The 24,039-nt window shown below is 39.0% G+C and overlaps 2 protein-coding genes across 8 annotated transcripts in view; one reads left to right on the forward strand and one right to left on the reverse strand.

Annotated features, from left to right (window-relative positions):
* Positions 1–9,448: 9,448 nt before the first annotated feature.
* On the reverse strand, positions 9,449–23,961 carry SMIM19 (small integral membrane protein 19). 3 transcript variants are annotated; one of them, XM_058720523.1, is made up of 5 exons: positions 23,838–23,953; positions 22,030–22,147; positions 20,160–20,297; positions 15,013–15,137; positions 9,449–11,002 (listed from the first exon to the last, which is right to left on the reverse strand). In XM_058720523.1, exons 3-5 carry the CDS (start codon positions 20,291–20,293, stop codon positions 10,938–10,940), a joined length of 324 nt encoding a protein of 107 aa, XP_058576506.1. In that variant the 5' UTR covers positions 20,294–20,297; positions 22,030–22,147; positions 23,838–23,953; the 3' UTR covers positions 9,449–10,937. The 3 variants fall into 3 exon arrangements, with proteins under 3 accessions (XP_058576506.1, XP_058576504.1, XP_058576503.1); XM_058720521.1 differs by having other exon boundaries at positions 22,030–22,150; positions 23,838–23,952; XM_058720520.1 differs by lacking the exon at positions 22,030–22,147 and having other exon boundaries at positions 23,838–23,961.
* SLC20A2 (solute carrier family 20 member 2) overlaps positions 23,870–24,039 on the forward strand; it is a 107,146-nt gene continuing 106,976 nt past the window's right edge. For 2 of the 5 annotated variants that reach the window (XM_058720515.1, XM_058720510.1), the window contains exon 1: positions 23,870–24,003. The gene's annotated coding sequence lies outside the window, so the exon portion shown is untranslated. The remainder of the gene's footprint in view (positions 24,004–24,039) is intronic. The other 3 variants (XM_058720516.1, XM_058720517.1, XM_058720511.1) reach the window with 2 other exon arrangements.

Raw genomic sequence — 24,039 nt, forward strand, 5'->3', positions numbered from 1 at the left:
CTCTGGTGACTGCAGTTTCCATGACTCACAAAAAGGACACACAGGAGAAGTACCGAAACCCTTCCTTTCATACTTACTAATTTCCATGGATATATTTTAAAATATCAGACTGCTGTGGCAGAGTGGCAACAGAAGAATAACTTTTTCAATATGAACTGAAGTTATTTTGAATTTAGTTGGTGCAGCGACTTATGTAAACCTGCCTATCACTGTAAAAGGGCTTGTCTTCTTTGTTTTCAAAGTCATAATTTAAATGACAACCAAATATGTTAAGTGGCTTTTGTAAACTTGCTACAATCTTTGCATGCCCAGACTTGTCTGGTACAAAGTGTACAAAACAGGCAGATTTATAAACTATGGGGTGGTCAAATGAATACACAGAAAAAAAGAATCCTCTATATTTGAGTGTTTGGGAGTGATACTTTAAATTATTGTAAGGAAAAGTTACTTGCTGCCATTTGCTCGACTTACATCTCAAACAGACTTGAATGAGGCTGATAACTTAGGCATGCTAAGTATTCCCCATCAATAATATCTGGAAACAATGCTGACCCTCCAAACCATTGTGTTTCTGTTATGAGGATCATAGAAACATAGAGTGGAAAGAATCTCAAAAGAGAACAAAATCCTGGTTTTTGACATTGGGCTGCTCCCCTAATCTCCCTGTTACCCATATTGCCCTCTGAAAAATGGAGATGTTATCATTACTGGAAGGATGACACAGAAGACTGAAGGTTCTTGGTGTGGTCAAAGCAATAGCTGTGTGTTCAGAGATGACAATTTTGTTTAGATTCCTTGATTCATGTACTTTATAAGTTTTCATTGGCTAGCTGCCTTCCTGGCGTTGCACAGAAAGCTAACAAATACCCACGGTAGTGGCCTGGAGGCATCAGGGATTCCATTCTTGTCTGATTTTGCTTTTCCAAACTTTTAAATATATTTAGTTACACGGTACAAGAATATTGAACAACATTGCCAGGGATCATTACATTTCTTTCCAAGGGGCCCGGATATCATATCATTAAGAACATTACCAGGGGCACCTGGGTGGCTCAGTTGGTTAAGCGACCAACTCTTGGTTTCAGTTCATGTCATGATGTCACCATTTGTGAGTTTGAGCCCTACATCGGGCTCTGCACTATCAACAGTGCAGAGCCTGCCTGGGATTCTCTCTCTCTTTCTCTCTCTCTGCCCCTCCCTTGCTTATGCACATGCTCTCTCTCTCTCTCAAAATAAATAAATAAACTTAAAAAAATTAAAAAAAAAATATGACTGGGCACCTGGGTGGCTCACTCAGTTAAGCATCAGCACTTAGTTTTGGCTCAGGTCACAATCTTACAGTTTATAAGATCAAACCCTGAGTAGGACTCTGTGCTGACAGTCAGAGCCTGCTTGGGATTCTCTCTCTCTTTCTCCTTCTGCCCCCTTCCTTGCACTCTCTGTCTCTCTCTAAAAAAAAAAAAAAAAAAAAAAAAAAAAAAAAAAAATCCCTTTATCCATGGGGTAAAGGCAGTCTTATTCCCATTTAATAGATGAACAAATTGAGGCCTAATGAGGCTAATGATATGTTCAAATTCAAATAGATACAGCCTAGAGCAAAATGGGCTGGAACTCAGGTTTCAAATTCTAAGTTCTATTAACTAAACTAGTTCATTTTCTATCTATATTGGTGCTTTGAAAGTTGTCTGGAAACATACAAAAATGTACAGTAGTCTTTGTATTAAATGGAAATTTATTCAAACTAAATAAAATTCAAATTTTATTGTAACTTCTTGGGAGAAAGATGAACTAGACCCTTCTGATTAGCCCAAAATGACTAGTTACAATAGAGTTCAGAAGGAAAAAGATTATTTGGACCACCAAGTGACTTCACTCCATTCAGAATTGTATCAAGCTAAGTTTACTCTCCAAACTTGAAAAAGCAAATGTCAAACTTCAGTCAGAGCTGTAGGCTTGCTGAACAGTGTCTACATTTGTCATATGTTGGTTCACACATTCAGCTGAAATTTCTCCACAGCTACCACTAAGGACTAGTGTTTCTAGTTTAATCCTTTTAAAGCAGATGAGATTTGCCTAGGTCCTTTTTTAAAAAACAAAGAAAGAGTATGTTTTACAAGTATTAAGTTAACATAAGTAAGAATTGTTATTAATTCTATTTCACCACGGCAACGGGCCACAGGTCATTAAGCAAGGCACCTAAGAAGTAGCCAAAAACATCCAGAACCCTAAACAAAGTTAGGATGCAACTAAATAAGCAAATTTTGAGTAAGTTTCCAACAATTCCTCTTCATTTACAATTTGTAGATAAATGAAAACCTGTCCTCTGAACTGGTGTTTCTAAAACCCAATCTCCAGGCCTCTGCAGAAAACATCACAGGTGTTGAAGATGAAAAGGGAAGCTGAACTCTGATGAGCAAAGTCTAAAGGAAGAGGGGCACCTGAGTGGCTCGGTGGGTTGAGCGTCTGACTCATGATTTCAGTTAAGGTCATGATCCCAGGGTCGTGGGATCGAGCCCCGTATTGGGCTCCATACTAAGTGTAGAGCCTGCTTAAGTTTCTCTCTCTCTTTCCCTCTGTCCCTTCCCCCTACTCACACACTCTATCTCTCTCCCTAAAATGGAGGGAAAAGAGTCTCAAGGAAGAAAGGGAGCAACTCCTTTCCCAAAAAGATATGCTGGTAAAAGCCCTGACAGTCTGAAAAGAGCGCTTAACATTTGTCTGCAATTAGCCGGGCCAGCATCCCCTCCCGTGTTCTGGATTGTTGACGCAGTTCCTCTGTCGTAATTGATTTCCAATCAACAATATTTTGTTGATGTTTTACTGATATACAAGACAGTAACCACATGTTCAGCTTTGCTTAAGAACTATAAATTGTGGAAGATGATGCCTTAAGTAAATTCAAGATGTGCTCCTGTGGTAACTTGCTAGATTTGAATATAACAAGGGAGAAATTAATTTGTAAAAACAACCACCCATTCATGTCTATACTTTCAAAGAACAGAATTGGTCCCCTCAAGATTGTCTGAATACCAACTGGCAAATCTGTAGATTAGCTGTAACCTTGTCCCAGTCCCAGGCCAGCTGCCTTCCCTTTGGAATTCAGATAGCTGTGTACTTGCAGGCCATTATCATTAGGTATAATGAGCTTAAGAAACTGCAAAACAATCAAAATACTGGTATAGCAAAACTAATTTGGAAAAGCAAATGTACGACAAACGAAAGTTAACATTTTTGGATTGTTTCCTTTTTTGGATTTTCCATGTACCTGCTTTCATTTATGTAATGAATTGAGATTTAATTGCTAAAAAATTGGGGCACCTAAGTGGCTCAGTCATTTGAGCAAATGACTCTTGATTTCAGCTCAGGTCATGATCCCAGGGTTGTGAGATCAAACCTTGCATTGGACTCTGTGCTGAGCATGGAGCCTGCTTAAGTTTCTCTCTCTTCCTCTGCCCCTCCCCCACACATATGCACTCTCTCCCCCACCCCCAAAAATTTCTAAATATTTTTTGAAAAATAATCATGTATTTTTAAGAAATTGTAATGCCTTAAAATATATAGTATATTTTATTCCGGAATATTTTGGAGAAAAAAAAAAATCCATCTTCCTTCTTTTGCTTTTTGGAAGGTGTTAATGTGTACAGCCCACATGACAAAGAACTAAGGTCTCCTGCCAATAGCCATGTGAGGGAGCCATCTTGGAGGCAGCTTCTGAAGCCTCAGCTGAATGCACCCCATCCTCATTGCAACATCATGAGAGACCCTGAGCCACTCAGCTACAGAGCTCTTCAACTGTGAGATGTTTGTTATTTTAAGCCACTAAAAAAATTTTTTTTAAAGGTAAAATATGAAAAAAATATAAAACATGATAAGTTGTTGGGATTCAACTGCTTTCACAAAGTACACTGGACTTCTAGAAAGAGCTGTAAGAATGGTAGAATCACTGTTACTCTCTGTTGCATTGGAAAGAAAAATACAAAAACCTATCAAAACAGTGTTATTCCAGGCCTGATTGCTTTCTGGGATAGCACAACACTGGATTTGATTTGATTTAACTAAGCAAATGTTTGTTAAACACCTAGTATTTGCAAGGTACTATAGTAGATTTAAAAATTGACACCATAGAAAAAAATTAATCAGTTACTACTTGTATGTGTGTGTGTGTATGTGTGTGTGTTTTAACCACAGTCCTAAATGTACAAAGCAATAATAAGTACAGTATGTTACTATATGTTTGTCAGTAATTGCCTTTTTAATATACCTGGCTTTGGACATCTCCCTACTTGCCCCTGGAGATATTTCTTCCCATCTAATCTTTGCATTTCTCAATATTGGAAAAGGTCCAGGACTAGGAGAGTCATTCACATTGTTCATTTTTACTCACTTGTAAAATGGCACTTAAAAGATCATTATCTGTTATCATCTATCTTGCTACCTCACAGAGATGAGACAATAAATCAGAGGTGACAGTGTCCTGTTTTGACAGATATAAATTTTTTTTTAGGAATTCCAATGCATTTAATAATATTGATGGGGAGACGGTGACATTCTGATTGCTAATGTTTAAACTAAGATGATGGGGGCATCTGGTGGCTCAGTTGGTTAAGTCTCCGACTCTTGATTTCGGCTCAGGCCATGATCTCATGGTTCATGGGTTAGGCCCTACGCTGGGCTCTATGCTGACAGTGCAGAGCCTGCTTGGGATTCTCTCTCTCCCTCTCTCTCTGCCCCTCCCCTGTTCTCTCTCTTTCTCTCTTTCTCAAATAAACATTAAATTTTTTTTTTAATTACCACTGCTCTGTAATGTCTGAAATCTTCGTATCTCTCTAGTTGAAGCCTCTGTTAAAATACAAAACAAGTGCCTTGTGAGAAGTAACATTTTGATTGTTATTATTTATTCCTGTTTTGGAAGTGTGTTTTAGATTCTTTCTTGGCAGTGGATTTTGATCAAGAACAGGATATTGAATGCTGTCGGATGAAATAGAGAAGAAAAAAAGCATAATGTTGTCCAAAACACCTTTAGACACCTTGCCTGTTTTTCATTTTGCCAATGATTGGTACGACACAAGAAGTAGAATCTGATTTACTAAGAAATTGATTTATAAATACTTTTTATTTTTTTTTAATTTTTTTTAATGTTTTATTTATTTTTGAGACAGAGAGAGACAGAGCATGAATGGGGGAGGGGCAGAGAGAGAGGGAGACACAGAATCGGAAGCAGGCTCCAGGCTCCGAGCCATCAGCCCAGAGCCCGACGCAGGGCTCGAACCCACGGACCGCGAGATCGTGACCTGAGCCGAAGTCGGCCACTTAACCGACTGACACCCAGGTGCCCCTATAAATACTTCTTCTTAGGGCACCTGGGTGGCTCAGTCAGTTAAGCATCTGACTTCAGTTCAGGTCATGATCTCGCTGTTCGGGAGTTCAAGCCCCGCACTGGGCTCTGCGCTGACAGCTCAGAGCCTGGAGCCTGCTTCGGATTCTGTGTCTCCCTCTCTCATTGCCCCTCCCCTGTTCACACTCTGTCTCTCTGTCTCAAAAATAAATAAACAGTAAAAAAAAATTATAAATACTTTTCTATGATTAAAAAAAAACCTTTAAGCTTATAGAAAAGTTACAATAGTACAAGAAACTTCTATATATTCTTTTTTTAAAATGTTTTTAATGTTTATTTTTGGGGGGAGAGAAAGAGAGCACAAGTGGGAGAGGGGCAGAGAGAGGGGGAGACACAGAATCTGAAGCAGGCTTCAGGCTCCGAGCTATCAGCACAGAGCCTGGCATGGGGCTGGAACTCACGAACTGTGAGATCATGGCCTAAGCAGAAGTTGGACTTTTAACTGACTGAGCTACCCAGGTGCCCCTCAAGTTCTATATATTTATCTTCATTTGGTAAAAGCCCCTACTTACACTATCATTGTGTCTCCCCAACTGTTCATTCATTATGTCTAGAGTTTGCTTAGATTAGATTCCATCTGCTATCATTTCTCTTTTGCCCAAAGAATTTTCTTTAGTATTTCTTGTACAGCAGATCTGATGATAAAGCCTTTCAATTATCATTTATCTGTAGATATTTCATTTATCTAAACATATTTGAATAGCTACTTTAAAGTCCTTGCTGTTAGTTCAACATGTGGGTCATCTTGGAGTCAGTTTATATTGACTATTTTTTGTCTTGACTATGGACCACATGTCCCATTTCTTTTCTTGACTGTGGATCTCATTTTCCTGTTCTTCTCATTCCTGTAATTTTTTTTTTGTTGCATAATAGACAATGGGTGGGTGATACGGTGTAGAGATTCTAGATTCTGTTTTCCTTCTCTAAAAAGTGTTGTTTTTGTTCCAGCAGGCAATTCATCTTGACACAACTCAAACTCTATCTCTTATGGTGGGCAGCAGCTGAAGGCTCTTCTTATTTCTTACATCTTTTTAGCTGTTTGTTTTCTGCCAGGCACCTTTCTGCCAGAATCTCTCTTGCAGATTTGTAGTTTAGGGATCAGCCAGGGACTTGTCAGTATTTATATACAGATTTGGGGGCTCCCCCTTCTGTGGTTCCCTTCTTTCTGTGATGTTCCTCCTCACTTTCCAGTCTTTCCAGAAGCCCTGAACTCTGCCCTATTCCTCAAACCCATTTCTCTGTAGCTTTCCATTTGAGTTCCAGCTACTTACAACTAGCAGACTGGGAAATACCTTCAGGCAAACACCATATAAACACAAATCTCAAACAATACAGTCTTTTTCTTTCAAGGGTCATTTTCCTTCTGGTTTGTCTGCTTACGGTTACCTTCAAATAGTCCTTTTTTAATGTTTTGCTGTGAACTCATAATCATTATCTGTAAGTTAGCCTGATGCAATTACTCTTCCATTACCAGAAACAACCTACACTTTTTAAAAATGTAAAAAAATAAAACATCAATTCTACAAGTTGTCACAAGGAAATTAATTCAACAAATCTTTACCAGACATTTACTTTGGACTAGTTACTATGCTAAGAGAAGGTGCTAGAATGCATTTGAGATCTAAAAATTATATTGGATAGTAGTGTACTTGAATGGGCCTAGTTTTTTAAATCTCAAAATAAAATGTTATTCAGAGACACTTGCAATCACTTCTCCAAAAATGAATATGTTAAACATACATTTACTTGTTCTGTCTTAAATACTTTATATGGTGTATTTTTTTAAAGAAATTCAGATTTCTGAGACCAAAAGGATTTGCAGTTTCATTTAACAACAGTTGGTTGCAGTTAAAAAACTCGAACTTTCTTCAGCTAGTTAGAAATGTGTCAAAATATTTTTTTCATAAAAATTCCTGTTATGGAGCCTCTCCTTCCTAACCTCTGTAGTTTCTCTATTTGGAAGAGAAGAAATTCCAGAACTAGGGACATCAAAAATAGGGGCATCTAGATGGCTCAGTTAAGCATCTGACTCTTGATTTCGGCTCAGGTCATGATCTCAAGGTTTGTGGGTTTGAGCCCCTCATCGGGCTCCACACTGATAGCACAAAATGCCCTCTCTCCTCTCTCTCTGCCCTTACCCTCTCTCTTTCAAAATAAATATATAAACATTAAAAACTAATAAAACAAGTGAACAACAAAATGGGCCCTCAGCATCAAACTGGAGGCTAAACTACTATCAATGAGCCTGGATAGTGAGCATCCTCCCCTTCCATTTATCTCATCTTTCTACCTAGATAGAATGTGGAATGTTACTAATCTGCATAGTCAACTTTCATTTTTTACTGTATCTGAATAAAATAAAGGTGGAGAATACATCAGAATGGAATCCAATGCTAAATGCCACTCCTTTATTTTGGGGTGAGAGGTCAAGGTCAGGGTGAGCTGCTCCTGAGTTTCCACGTGTACCTTAGGAGTTAGGAGGGTTTACCATCGTGGTTCTTGAGCCTAATGCTCTTATGTCCTCATTCAAGACTGTCCTATGCATAGACTTACAGGAGGCTGAAGGGGGACAAAAAAAGAGGAAATTTTTCTTGCTTTGTAGTTTTGTGTAAGTTTGGCGCTGGCTTTATTGGCGGGTCCAGTGGGAAATAGATTTAAGACTAAGCTGAAGTTCCTACTCTGTGATCTTCACAATTTTGCATACAGGTTGGAGATAAGCCAAGTGTCTTTTCTATTTTCATTTAGTTTTTTGGACTCTATTCCTTTGTTTTTGTTTTTGAATGATTCATCACTCACATACAACACCCAATGTTCATCTTAACAAGTGCCCTCCTTAGGACTCATCACCCATTTAGCCCATCCCCCACCTACCTCCCTCCATCAACCCTCAGTTTATTCTCTATAGTTAAGAGTCTCTTATGGTTTGCCTCTCTCTTTTTTCCCCTTTGCTCATTTGTTTTTTAAATTCCATGAGTGAAATCATATGGTATTTGTCTTTCTCAGACTTATTTCACAGCATAACACACTCTAGCTCCATCCACATCATTGCAAATGGCAAGATTTCATTCTTTCTGGTGGCTAATATTCCATTGTATATATGTACCACATCTTCTTTATCAATTTATCAGTTGATTCAGCCCCTATTTCTGTTCTGATTCTACTATTAGACTGGAATAGCCTGCAGAAAATTACATACAGCTAGCACAGAGTATATACTCCACAACTGTTTGTTGAATGAATTATTTGGCTCCATATAATATACTTTTGTCCCTTCTCCCTTTAATTATATTTTCTAAGTTTAATTTATTCTTTTCTTAAGAACTGAAATTATTTTTATTATGATAAATTTATCTATTTCTATGCCATACTTAAAATAGTTCTGACATTACAACAATTTTATGATAAAGTCTGCATTTCATTTCTGATGAATCATAAATAACTCCACCTGAAACAGTGTGAGGTCAATAGCAAACACTTGTGCCCTCCAGAGGCTACCTTCTTCCTTTTGTGCAGCTGGCTGGCTAAACAACCAATTATTTTACATACTGAAGCTGTGCACCAATAGAGGCTGAAATGTGCATACTGCTGAATATCTTTTATACAGTTAAAAGAGAAGCAACAGGAAAAGAACACAAGTGTTAGTTACCAGTCTATTAGTCATTCCATTTTTCTTCCAAAGAAAATAGTTCTATTGAACCTTGGATGCAGTGGGGGCGGTGTGTGTGTGTGTGTGTGTGTGTGTGTGTGTGCGCGCGCGCGCGCGCGCGCGCGCGCGCAGAAGCAGGACGATCAACTGGCATGGCTTTGAAGTGTGGCTACAGGGCTTCTACCCCTTAAGCAGTTCAGCTGTTGAAGCAGAGAAGAAACTTCAAAGGCGGACTTGTTGTTGTTCCTGCCAGTGGGGGGTGTGATTCCCATCAGCTGGGTTTAGAGAAAAAATGAGGAGGAATTCATCCTTTTCCTTGTCAAGGTTTGATGCTCACCACACGATCTACTAGCTTTAAGTTATGACTGCCTCTATCTAGTGGATGCACATAAAAAACAACCAGTCAATTTCATTGTGATTTACATTTATTTATGTACACTATTTTTACAAATCATCTGAAATAGCCAGTTTTTGTAATTTGTCCAGATTGTGCAGTATGTCAGTGACACAAGTAAACTGCTCCTGCTCCTGATCACATTTCCTGCTCACAGAAATATACAGTGGTTTTCCTAAGAGCAAAGCAAAGTTTAAGGAGATCATCCCCCTGCTGCTCTGCTATTCCTGGCCCATAATTATAACTGTTTACAATCCTGTAGTCAGTTTTTTATTCTATGTATCAGCAGTGCATTCAAACTCATTTGTGAGTCAAGAATTATTCCATTTAGTCAACAATTTACCTTGAACAAGATAGACATTTTTGAATAATATAATTAAAATTTAAAAACAAATGCAATTTCCCTCAGTAATTTTATTTGGTCTAAACCTTTTCATTTAAAATTTATGTTCTTTACTTCACAATAAAGAGAAAAGGAAACAGTGCTTGAAATATTAACTCTAACTCTTAAAATTAAGAATAGCTTTGATTCAAAAACTAATTCTTGGACAGTGATGTGGACAGTGAAATTTCCCTGCCACTACCTCCCACCAACTTTTATTTAAATAAATAGGAAAAATTTGGTAAAAACATTTCCATGTATGGTACAAAATGGTACAAGATATGAGAGTCTTCAGGGAAGCTTATTATGCTAAAAAAGTATAAGTATCCAGTTACATTAAACTTGAGAGTTACATGACCAAAAAAGCAAGTTGCTAACACCAGTAGAGAGGTGCCCATTTATTCCACAGCATGGTTGCAATATGGTCCAAAGAAACTCTTCTGGTAGAAATGAAACTGTGGGATTAAAAAAAAAAGGCAAACTCCCGGGAACACAATGAAGGGAAAACATTCCAATCACAGGAAGCTTCCACAATTAGTAGATGGGTTTGTTTCATGAGGATAGTAGAAAAGACAGTCTCCTGTATAAGTTCTGAAGAAGCAAAGATAGTTAATTCAATTCAAGTGTGGTAATAACAGCGGTGAGAACACAAATGCGTCCATTATGGATTATTATATTCATTACAGAATACAATCGAGGATGTTATACCAATGAATGGATTTTTACTTTTTAATTTTGCAAAACTGTTCAAATCAAAGTGGCATAAGCTCCATACGCTCACCTCCAAAGATGTATTTTTATTCCTGACTGATCATATCCTGAAGAAATCAAAAGTCTTCGCAAGGTAAAAATCACCATCTCTGGTTATATTCTATCTTCCTAAGGATATACAGACTCTCTGTGTCCATGCCTTTGAGACTTTTTTTTTAATTTGTATAACAAATGACTTGGTGATGCAATTTTAAAAAGCAAAACAAAACACAAAAAACTGGAAGAAAGTCACAAGTAAAATGATTTTATGGAGATAGGGTTAAAAAAAATGCTGTTCATGATTTAGTACATTTAGGAGCTTGCTAACAGACTGTTGAAGAATTACTTATGTTGTTCATTTTCTGTCATTTCATTCCAATGAGAGTTGCACACTGTCAGCTTGGTTTTGTGGCTGCTGATAGTCATACTTCCTTGCTATTAAAAAACAAAGCAAACACAAAACAAAAAAAAGTGATAAAATTAATAAAAATAGCAAAATATTAGCTAACATCATTAAATCACAGTCAAGTCATGATTCTCAGTAAAGAATTAACTAATTAAGTAATTAGTAGAATTAAGTAAGAATTAATTTCTGATCCTGTAATTTCCCAGCACTGCTGATACTCATTTTTATATGTTTATTTTATTATTTGTATGTCAGGATTATTCAGTTTTAAAAAACAGTGTGAACATTAATTAAGATATTACAGTTAAATTAACATTTTATAACTTCCTTTCTTTTTTTTTTTAAGTTTATTTATTTACCTTGAGAGAGAGAGAGAGAGAGAGAGCGCAGAGGACAGGCAGAGAGAAAGGGAAAGAGAGAATCCCAAGCAGGCTCCATGCTGCCAGTGCAGAGCCCAATGTGGGGCTTGATCTCACAAACCATGAGATCATGACCTGAGCTGAAATCAGAAGTTGGATGCTTAACCGACTGAGCCACCCAGGTGCCCCAATTTCCTTCTTTCTTATCTCCCACTTCCACCTTAAGCTGATAGTAATGCTTTTGTTCACATCATAATGAATTTGACTGTATTTTAACTTGTAAGTCTAAGAAACTTATTACTGAACATTGTCAATATAAACTAGAAGAGGGGCGCCTGGGTGGCTGTCGGTTGAGCAACCAACTTTGGCCCAGGTCTGGATCTCACGGTTTGTGAGTTCAGGCCCTGCATTGGGCTCTGTGCTGACAGCTCAGAGCCTGGAGCCTGCTTCTGATTCTGTGTCTCCCTCTCTCTCTGCGCCTCCCCCCCCTCCCCCCCACTCTGTCTCTCTCTGCCTCTCAAAAATAAAGAAAACTAATAAAAAAAATTTTTTTTAATATAAACTAGAAGAAAAAACAGATATGCATTCTGTGGGTTTTTTTGTACTTCTGAGAAATGTTTATTGAAGAAGAATGGTCTTAACCTGGAACTGGAGAGAGTACAAGGCTAAAATCTTTATAAATGTCATTCACTGCCTACAGTTAAAACTTTCACTCACCTCCTTAAGTTTTTACTAGCCAAGAAAGAGACACTATTTATTTATGCTACTCAGGGTGCATCCAAAAGTTTGTGGCCTACAGTTTATACAATTTTGGGAGTCGTTTTTAAGAAAAAGAACTTTGTTTACTATTTCCTTTTGAACTACCTTTGTCAGGAATAGATATGTCATGAACACTAAGAATGATCCAATGTGATTGGATTCATTAAACATGTAAATCCACACATATACTATTTATAAGAAAAATGGCTTTTAAAGATGTTCACATCCTAATCCCCTAAATCCGTGAGTATGTTATTTTACAGGACAAAAGGCACTTTAAAGATGTGATTAAGGTAAGGACCTTATAACGAGGAGATTACCCTGGATTATCTGGCCCAACCATTATCAAATGGACCTTAAAAATCAGAGAACCTTTCCTGAGTTCAGAGAGGGACTAAGATATAAAAATGGAAGAATGATCAGAAAGATTACATAATGCTGGCTCCCAATGCGGAGGCATAGGGCCATAAACCAAGGAACGTGAGTGGCCTCCAGAAGCTTTCTAGCAAAGACACAGACTCTCTTCTAGAGCCTCCAGAAAGAAACAGTACCCTGCTGACACCTGATTTCAGCCCAGTGAGACTGATGTAGGACTTCTACACTACAAAATTGTAAGACCATACATTTGTGTTGTATTTAGCCACTGGATTTGTAGTGATTTGTTACAGCAGCAGTAGAAAATTAACACACCCTACAAACACAGGAATTCAGATAAATTTTATTTTATGGCGTTCCCATCAAAAAAGAAAAAAAAACCCTGTATACTTGGTTTATAATGGTATATGTTATGCTACTGAATGTATTACTAATAGGAAATAGCTTCTGTTTTGACTGGGTGTCAACAGAAACTTAATTCTTTATAATTTTCCAAACAGAGCTTCTGGCTCTCTACTTTGTGTTTTGTTTTGTTGGTATTTTCTTTTAAAAGAACTTTCTTATTGTGGTAAAATATACATGAATTTTGCCATTTTAACTATGTCTTTTTTTTAATGTTTATTTATTTTTGAGAGAGAGAAAGAGAGACGGACAGAGTGCAAGCAGGGGGAGGGGCTGAGACAGAGGGAGACACAGAATTCGAAGCAGGCTCCAGGCTCTGAGCTGTCAGCGCAGAGCCCAATGTGGGGTTCAAACTCAGGAACTGTGAGATCATGACCTGAGCTGAAGTCAGATGCTTAACCGACTCAGCCACCCAGGAGCCCCTTAACTATTTCTAAGGGCACAGTTCAGTAGCATTAGGTACATTCATATTGCTCTGCAACCATCACCCCCATCTGCCTACAGAGCTCTTCTGATCATCCCCAACTGAACTCCACACCCATTAAGCAATAACTTCCCACTGCCTCCTCCCCAGGTCCCTGACATCCACCATTCTATTTTCTGTCTCTACGAATTTGCCTCCTTTAAGTGAAATATCTGTTCTTTTGCGACTGGCTTATTTCCCTTCATAATAAGAACCACTATGAAGCATAACGTCCTCAGGTTCATCTGTGCTGTAGCACGTGTCAGCATTTCCTTCCTCTTAAAGACTAAATAACATCCTATTGTATTTCTATACCACATTTTGTGTATCTGTCAAGGGCACTTGGGTTGTTTCTCCCTTTTGGCTATTGTGAGTAATGCTGCTATGTTCAATTTTGCTTCTTATTTTGAACTGGTAACATATGCAGATGGTACAAAATGCAAAAGGAACAGAGGAAACAGTAAAAAGTGTATCTTCCTCCTACCTGATCAATCCTGTGGCTACCCAGGGCAATTTCCTTGCCCTAAAGGAATTGCTGTTACTAGTTTTCAGGATAACATTTATGCTTAAGATTTTAGAGGTTCTACTTGTGTTTATGCGTGTATATACACGTATATGCACGTAAACATGTATATTTTCACCTGAAATTCCATTTCACCCGAGACACATAGTAGTGATATCTTGCTGATCATTCTTTCTTGCATCTTTCTATGCACACACACACACATGCACACACACTTAATTTTTTACTGTAGACAACTGCTTTAAAAACTGTCCAGTCTTTTCCCCTTAAATTCCACACAGTCCCCATGAAGGTAATGAATGTTAATAATCTGATGCGTATCTTTCCAAGCCTTCCTCCATGCTTGCATAATTATATAGAACATTTATATTAGACATAGATAATACAAGGGGTGTTTTGGTCTTTTGATTTTAAAAGAGTAGCATCCTAGTATATATATTATTTTATCTTGCTCTTTTCAGTTAATAATGTATCTTGGAAACCACAACTCATTCTTTTAAATGGTGGCATAAAAGGCTGTGGCTTAGATGTACATTTCATTATGACTCTATACATTTTAAATTTTATTTCTTCTCCATGACATACATACCGACAGTGTTTAGTACTATATGACACACTGAGACATGACTTCTAGCCTTGCACGTTGATATCACATGCCACATTCCTAGAAGCAATTCTTATATTGCTTTGGCTTGCAGTAATTTAATTATAATAGAAATGACTGCAAACTCCATAAATACAAAATTCAAACCCAAACTAAATGCAGCTCCAGCTCAACTTCCCCTCAGCCACATCCCCAAATGCTCTTGGCCACTTAATGCTACTCCACATGAGGCATGTGCAAAGGAGGGCAAATTAGAGCAGGAAGAGACAGCAGTCTTAGCTGATGGGTAAAATAACTAATTTTTGCAAAACATATAAAAATATCATCATATGAACACATTGCTAGGGCTGTTCTCAGGGTCCTGAAGGGTCCCATACAAGCAGAGGGCTCTGAAGCATCAACTACATGGGAGATCTGCCTTTGCCAATACCATGCTCATCATCTAAAAAAGGCACTATCAATGATTTCTGATAACCTTTGCTAACTGAACTCAATTCCAAAAAAATCTATTTGAAACATGTCTATATATACAGTTCAGCACAGAATATACTTACAAATGGAATACATTTCCAGTTGCTGTCTTAAACGAATTTTGCTTATTGTGTCATAAAAGCTGGGCTCTGATAAAGTTTCTGCTATAGGTGGCACGCTGAATATCCTCATAATTTTCCTTTTGTTTCTAAAACACAAAACCAATACAGAAGAGAGATTTGTATTAATATCTATTGGACTGTAATGAACTCAGGACCATAGTAATCAGAAGATACATCACAAGGACTTAAGGGGTGCCTGGGTAGCTCAGATGGCTAAATGTCCGACCTGGGCTCAGGTCATGATCTTGTGAATTGTGAGTTCGAGCCCCCATTGGGCTCTGTGCTGACAGTGCAGAGTCTACTTGGGATTCTCTCTCTCTCTCTCTCTCTCTGCCCCTCATCCACTTGCATTCTCTCTCTCTCTTGCTCTGAAAATAAATAAACTTAAAAAAAAAGGACTTAAGTAACAATGCGCTCATTTCTTTTGTATCTGTGAGGTGCTTCCTTGGCTCAAGTGTTCTTTCTTTCCCTAAAAACCACGAAGCTGTACATGTATAGCCACAGGGCTCTAAGAAAGAAAAGAAAGCTGAAAACATCCATGTAATACAACAAAGAGATGTACCTTCATTGCACTTCCACTCCTTCCTCTCACCAAAAGCCAAATACTGTATGGGAAAATGCATAAACAAGAAAACATCTTATTTTTCTCCTCCCTCTGGTGTCATCCAAATAAAGCTAAATTACTGGGTTAGCGAATAAACAGAATGGGAGTAGACCTTAATTTTGGAAAATAATGAATCACCATATTTCTTAAATACAATTGCATAGCCTTAGTGGGTCCATCCACTTAAAACTAACAACAGTATGTCTCTGCTTTTAAAACAGGAGGGTCGGGGGGACATGGTGGCTATTTTTGGAAGAAAGCTGTTACCTGCAAGTAAACTGGCGATGGAGTGGAGCCTTCTCTCAGCCACCCTGGAGTCCAGGCTGTCAATGGGCCAGCTGCTCCAGGGGTCATGTGGCTGGAAAGGCAAACCTGCCTGTCTGAGAACAAGTGTGAGTTCTGACCTGCTCCCCAGGCCAAACATCAATTATTTTTTGATTACTAATTAATTTGAACTATCTAATGCCTTTTTAAAAATTTTACATTTATTTATTTAAATTCAAGTTAGTTAACATACAGTATAGTATTGGTTTTAGGAATAAAACCCAGTGATTCATTACTTATATAACCCCCAGTGCTCATTCCAAGTGCCCTCCTTAATGCCTATCACCCATTTAGCCCATCTCTCCACTCACCTTCCCTCTAGCAACCCCCAGTTTGTTCTCTGTATTTAAAAGTCTCATACGGTTTGCCTCCCTCTGTTTTTATCTTATTTTTCCTTCCCTTGCCCTATGTTCATCTGTCATGTTTCTTAAATTCTACATGAGTGAAATTATATGATATCTTTTTCTGACTTATTCTACTTAGCATAATACACTCTAGTTTCATCCACATTGTCGCAAATGGCAAGGTTTCATTATTTTTGATTGCTGAGTAGTATTCCATTGTATATATATACCACACTTCTTCATCCATTCATCACCCAATGGACATTTGGGCTCTTTCCATACTTTGGTTATTGTTGATAATGCTGCTATAAACATTGGGGTGCGTATACCCCTTCGAATCAGCATTTTTGTATCCTTTGGATAAATACCTAGTAGCGCAATTGCTGGGTGGTAGGGTAGTTCTATTTTTAATTTTTTGAGAAGCCTCCATACTGTTTTCCAGAGTGGCTGCACCAGTTTGCATTCCTACCAGCAGTGCAAAAGAGTTCCCCTTTCTCTGCATCCTCACCAACATCTGTTATTGCCTGAGTTGTTAATTTTAGCCATCCTGATGGGAGTGAGGTGGTATCTCATTGTGGTTTTGATTTGTATTTCCCTGATTATGAGTGATGTGGAGCATCATCTGCATGTCTTCTTTGGAAAAGTGTCTATTCATGTCTTCTGCCCATTTCTTCACTGGATTATTTGTTTTTGTGTGTTGAATTTGATAAGTTCTTTATAGATTTTGGATACTAACTCTTTATCTGATTAGGTCATTTGCAAACATCTTCTCCCATTCCATCAGTTGCCTTTTAGTTTTCCTGATTGTTTCCTTCACTGTGCAGCAGCTTTTTATTTTAATAAGGTCCCAATAGTTCATTTTTGCTTTGGTTTCCCTTGCTTTCTGAGACATGACTAGTAAGGAGTTGCTGTGGCCAAGGTCAAAAAGGTTGTTGACTGCTTTCTCCTCTAGGATTTTGATGGCTTCCTGTCTTACATTTCAGTCTTTCATCCATTTTGAGTTTATTTTTGTCCATGGTATAAGAAAGCGGTCCAGTTTCATTCTTCTGCATGTCACTGTCCAGTTCTCCCATTACCATTTTCTGAAGAGACTGTTTTTTTTTCCCCCACTGGATACTCTTTTCTACTTTGTCAAAGATTAGTTGGCCATACGTTTGTGGGTCCATTTCTGGGTTCTCTATTCTGTTCCATTGATCTATGTGTTTTTGTGCTAGTACCATACTGTCTTGATGACTACAGCTTTGTAATACAGCTTGAAGTCCAGAATTGTGATGCCTCCATCTTTGCTTTTCTTTTTCAACATTACTTTGACTATTCAGGATCTTTTGTGGTTCCATACAAATTTTAGGATTGTTTGTTCTAGCTCTGTGAAGAATGCTGGAATTATTTTGATTGGGATTGCATTGAATGTGTAGATAGCTTTGGGTAATAGTGACATTTTAACAATATCAGTTCTTCCAATCCATGAGCATGGAATGTTTTTCCATTTCTTTGTGTCTTCTCCAATTTCCTTCCTAAATTTTCTATCGTTTTCAGCATATAGATCTTCTATCTGTTTGCCTAGGTTTATTCCTAGGCATCTTATGGTTTTTGGTTCAATTGTAAATGGGATTGATTCCTTGATTTCTCTTTCTGCTTCTTCATTATCGGTGTGTAGTAATGCAACTGACTTCTGTATGTTGATTTTTTATCCTGTGACTTTGCTGAATTCACATATTAGTTCTACCAGTTTTTTGGTGGAGTCTTTTGGGTTTTCCATGTAAAGTATCATGTTGTCTGTGAAGAATGAAAGTCTGACTTCTACTTTGCCAATTTGTATGCCTTTTATTTCTTTTTGTTGTCTGACTTCTGAGACTAGGACTTCCAGTACTTTGTTGAACAACAGTGGTGAGAGTGGACATCTCTGTTGTGTTCCTGACCTTAGAGGGAAGTTCTCAATTTTTCCCCATTAAGGACGCTATTAGCTGTGGGCCTTTCATATATGGCTTTTATGATGTTGAGGTATGTTTCTTCTATCCCTACTTTTTTGAGGGTTTTTATCAAGAAAGGATGCTGTATTTTGTCAAATGCTTTTTCTGCATCTATTGACAGGATAATATGATTCTGAGTCTTTCTTCTCTTAATGTTGTATATCACGTTGATTGATTTGCAAATATTAACTCAGCTCTGCAGCTGAAGAATGAATCTCACTTGATCATGGTGAATAATTCTTTTAATGTACTGTTGAATTCAATTTGCTAGTATCTCATTGAGAATTTCTGCATCCAGATTCATCAGGGATATTGGCCTGTAATTCTCCTTATTAGTGGGGTCTTTGGAACCAAGGTAATGCTGGCTTCATAGAATGAATTTGGAAGTTTTCCTTCCATGTCTGTCTTGTGGAACAGTTTGAAAAGAACAGGTATTAACTCTTCTTCAAATGTCTGGTCGAATTTCTCTGGGAAGCCATCTGACCCAGGACTCTTAATTGTTGTCAGATCAATGAAACCAAGAGCTGTTTTTTTTTAAAGAATAAAAAAATTGATAAACCCGTAGCCAAACTTCTCAAAAAGAAAAGAGAGTGGACACAAATAGATAAAATCATGAATGAAGGAGGAAAGATCACAACCAACACCATAGAAATATAAACAATTATAAGAGAATACTATGATAGATGATATGCCAACAAACTGGACAACCTGGAAGAAATGGACAAATTCCTAGACACTCAAAAACTACCGAAACTCAAACAGGAAGAAATAGAAAATCTGAACAGGCCCATAACCAGCAGAGAAATTAAATCAGTTATCAAATATCTTCTAACATATCTAATGCCTTTTTAACCTGCATAGAGAATACCAAAGAGCATGGGGCCCTAAGAAGAAGCAACTCAGTCCAGTGAATACTGCTTTTACTCTTCAAAGCACCCATCTCTCTCTCTCTCTCTCTCTCTTTTTAATTGTACTTAAAGGAAAGGAGCCATGGTGTGTGAAAAAGAATAGTTAAATTATGCTACAACACCTGGAATTAAACCAGGAAATATTTATTGAGGATTTACACTGTGTGGCACACCAGGGACACAAGGTTAAAAGGGAAAGCCCTTGTCCTGAAGGGACTGAAGTTTTTGTGGAACAGACAGACAAGTAGCCAGATAATACCAACATTATTCAGTAAGTGCTATGATATGGTCATGCACAACAATCAGAAGGGAAAACTTAACATGTGCCAAGAGAGAATTGCTTAATACATAGGAATTAGTGTTTCTGCATTTCAGGCATGTTGGCCAAAAATAAAATGCTCATCCTAGAGTGACAGTGGGCCCAGGCTGGATGATAAAATTGAGCTACATTAGAAATGATAGAAGCCAGTCAGGGTACCTGAGCTGCACTTAAATTTCCAACTTTTTTTTTTTTTTTTTTTGAGAAAGAGAGAGAGAGAGAGAGCAAGAGAGCACACATGCATGAGCACAAGATGAAGAGAGGGCAGAGGGAGAGAGAGAGAAAATCCTAAGCGGGCTCCACACTCAGCACCACAAAGCCCCATGTGGGGCTTCCTCCCACAACCCTGGGATCATGACCTGAGCCAGAATCAAGAGTTGGACCCTCAACCAACTAAGCCACCCAGGCACCCCAAAATTTCCAACTCTTAATGCAGTGGGCTTTTCAAAGCCAAACCTTGGTGTCCAGAGCTCGAGGACAGACCTGAATAGATAGTGCTTTCATAGCAAGAACAAAAATGCTCAATTTTGCAATAATGCATAAATGCAGTATTTTTATGCATTTAATTTGGAACAAACAAACGTGTAAACCTTTTAAATGCCCAGTTTCTTATCAACCCTGAAATACTAAAACCTTTACCTCTTGGCATACATGAAGAGAACAAAGCTAACAAGGATCACTACCAAGTAAACATTGGTGGCTTCATTCCAGGCCTCATGAACACTGTAATCCATAGAACCATCGTCACCCATCACTCCGTAACCTCCAGGCATGGGGCTAGAAGAAAGAAAAGAGAACAGGGGTTCTTTTAGTTAGTGGTGGTATGACCATCTGGAGAAAGGCTGGCAAACATATGGCCTTCTGGCCAACTCCAGCCTGCTGCCTGCTTTTGGATGGCCCAGGAGCCAAGAATGGTTTCACATTTCTAAGTGGATATATTTTAAATGGTTGTAAGCACCTGTATAGTACCCTTGATTTTTGCTTTCCAGCCCTCAAAGCCTAAAATATTTATAATCTTGCCCTTTAAGAAAAAGTTTGCCAACCCCTGGGCTAGATAACTAAGGCATGAAATGTTATTTCCCCTTATTTTTGATTTTGAAACATTGTATCTTCCACATGTAGGTTAAAACTCTAGTTAATCTCTATGCTCTTTCACTTGCTCCCATGCAAGTGGGAAAGTTTGAAGCTTTATCTAGTTTTGGCCTCCTGGCCAAATGTGGTTGAAAGAAACTATGGGGTAAAAGTTACTTTTTGCTATTTACACAGCTGTGACTTCTATTCAAGGAAATGCATTCTTCCTACATTCTCACAGAAAATAAGAGTGGTAATAGCAAGTGTTTCAAATAGCAAGTAAAAGAGTAATGGTGTCCCCTTGGTGTTTGAGAGTTAGTTGAAAGTGCCTCCCTTGTGTTGGACATAAAGGTAAATCTAAGTAAAATGACCTAATATGTGAAAGAAAACCAAAAAGCATTGTTTTAGACATTATACGAAAAGGAGAAAAATTGAACAAGTTATAGGCGATAAATGTACAGTAGTTTCTAAGAATTAGACAGCCATTTTCTAATTCCAAGAAAAAGAATATCTGAAATGTCCAAGAAATTGTTTTGCAATTTTTTTCTAGACATCCTACAACAATGAAGGCATTGCAGACATTCTTGCACAAACTATCCTCCAATCTCCTGTAAGCTTCCAAAATGTTCTGCAACGTAGATCTGGCTCAGTGTTAACAAGTGTGCATTAAAGGCAGTCTTTCTTTCTTATAGCTTACCCCTGTATAAATGAATAAAATTTCCCCAGAGGTCTGCTCCTAAACCAGATGGCATGTTTTCTCTGCTGACACCTGAAGTTTTTGTCAGATGTTTGGGGACATCCTATGTTCATTTACAATAAAGTGAGTGTCATGAGTGCTCATTTAACTTAAACTCTAGACACTGAGGTTAAGAGTGATCTCTTTAAAATATCTGTTGGTGTCTGATGAATATAAAGATTGATCTTGTAAAAACTGGCCAAGTAGTAATAAAAACAGAACTTACATTAAATTATAAAAATTTGTAGATGCAAGATCTAGATATTACTTAAACATTATACCATACCCAATTCCTTGATATTAAAGCCTGGAAATGGATTTTTTTTTAAAGGAGTAGGAGATATAGGGAGATTTGGCATATTTACAGTTTTAACTCTTATTTCTTAAAACTGAACTCCAGACTTTCTCTGAAAGTGATCAGCCTATTTTAGAAATGGAAACTTTGGGAAGATACGAGACTATAATTGTCTTTATGATTTCTGGAATCTAGAATTTTGCTGGTGCTAAAATATAAAGTAACAACAACAAACATGTTTTTGGCAAAAAGAGATGACTTTGGATATCTGATTTGAGATTCTGCAGAAAGGTTTCAGGATTGGGAGCTATTAGCAGATTTGGGAAGAAACAGTGAACATACAGCAGCAGCCATTGGAACATTTTGCAGGTTCCCGTTGTCTGACAAATCATAGAAGTGTTTCCTACCTGTTTTCTAACACCTGAATGGATCTGAGCCAGGTTAGTTTCTTGCTTCCATTTCTCACAAAATTCTGTTTATGGGCCCCTTGATAAATGGTGTATTCCTACAGAGCTTGTCTTCATCCTGCTACAAATATGCCAGTCTTTAATTATATGTAGAGAAGGATTTTGAATTACTACTGACCCAGAATGGTAAAATTTTAACATGAATTAAACAACATGGATTATACAACATTGCTGGTATGCAATGACACTACCATTCCACAGTTCCAGGGACAGGCACTTGAGTTATTTTTAGCACTGTAGTTGTGAAAGATTTGCACTGAGGGTAGGCCTTGCCTGCCCAGTCCTCCATCATGACCAATGGCATGGTTTTGCAAGACTACTAGGAAGAAGGAATGGCCTTGCCCAGAGTCATAGTACAGACCCATGGCCCACATGTGGCCTGAACTATGACCGTCACCTCCCAGCACACTACAGTCTAACCAAGTGTACCCATACATACTTGCTAAGTGGTTACTACATACCACTACAGCCTTCTAAAGCAAAATGCACAGTTTCAGCAAGATCACCATTATGGCTAGCCACTTGCTTGGATCATCGTTCAGCGTTCTTGTGAGAAAACTGAACTTTTTTCACATATTTTTCCTGTGCAGTGATGCTTGAACAATTTTGGTAAGGGGATTCTAGGATGAGCTTAGTTAAGTCCCAAGTAAAACGTCAGTATCCAGAGACAGAGTTCCCAAAATATGACAACTAGAGCTTGGTTTTCGTTTGATAAACTTCCAGGTTGAGAACTAGGAGAAAATTTCCAGGGATCAAGTGACTGTATCATAAGTTTTAAAATCAGTTTCCTGATACCATGTCTAGGTGGTTCTAAAATGGAGTATCACTTGTCATTCTGCTTTGAATATTACATTTTTGTCTCTCACTTAGAGCTTTGCTATCTTGATAAAAATTCAGATTGGCATCACTTACACAGTTGCTTACAACACAATCCACTGCATAAATGTAATTTTCTCTGTCTTCTGAAACATTAAAGGTTTGGGCTCCCAAAGCAAAAGGGTACAAGGTAACAGGCCTTCAACCAAGAGGAAGAAGGGAATTAACATTTGAGGGCTTATATGTAGGGCAGTCCACATATTGAGTTTTTGCAATAGTGAGGCACTAACGTTCCATTTCACAGAAGAAAGAAACCGGGAAGGTGGTAGTGGTGGTTATGTAACTTGCCCAAAGTTGCAAGTAGGGAGTGGAGCGAGTAGGGAGTGGAGCGGAAACTTGACTGTCACATATAACTGACTTCTAAACCTGAGCCCTACCAGCCTTGACCCTGGTTCCTTGACACCGGCTCCTCCTGGAAGGAAATCCAGTCGCGAGGGTATAAAATATAATCCTCTCCCACTAAGTGGCCACAGGCAGCTTCCAGAGCTGCCGGGAACATCCTTTGCGTTTCCGCCGCTCTAAGGCTGCGCGGGGCTCAATCTTAAAACGCTGGCGCTAAACTCCAGCCGCGCCGGGGACGTCTCGGCCGCCCCCTGCTCGCGCGGCCGTCGCGGCTGCTTCGGCTTTTTGTCTGCGTTTCTGGCCCTCGGAGCCTCACTATTCCTTACGACCCGGAAACAGGCTCGCAGCGCGGGCTGGACTCGTAGGAGCCTCCGTGCCCAGGGCTGGGGGCGCGGAGCGGGCCGCGGACCCCTCCCTTCCCCTCCCCCGTGAGTCTCGGGCGGGGCGGGCCGGCGCGCGGGCGGGGGGCGGGGCCGGGTGACGCGGCCCCGCCCGGGGCCCGGGAGGCGCCGGGACGCGGGTCCACTCACGCTGCTGGCTCCGGAGGCGGCACGCGGCCAGGCTGCTCCGCTCGGGGCTCTTTCCCCCAGAGTCGGGGCCGGACGCGCGGGACCCGGTTACCGACCGGACCTGGACGACCTCTGCCTTCGTCATTTCCTGCCGGCCCGCCGGTTTCCGGATGAAACGAGGAGCCAGGTCTTTCCCCCCGCCCCCCCCCGCCCCCCTTTTCAG

The sequence above is a fragment of the Neofelis nebulosa genome, chromosome 3 (assembly GCF_028018385.1).
Source record: "Neofelis nebulosa isolate mNeoNeb1 chromosome 3, mNeoNeb1.pri, whole genome shotgun sequence".
Classification (NCBI taxonomy): domain Eukaryota; kingdom Metazoa; phylum Chordata; class Mammalia; order Carnivora; family Felidae; genus Neofelis; species Neofelis nebulosa.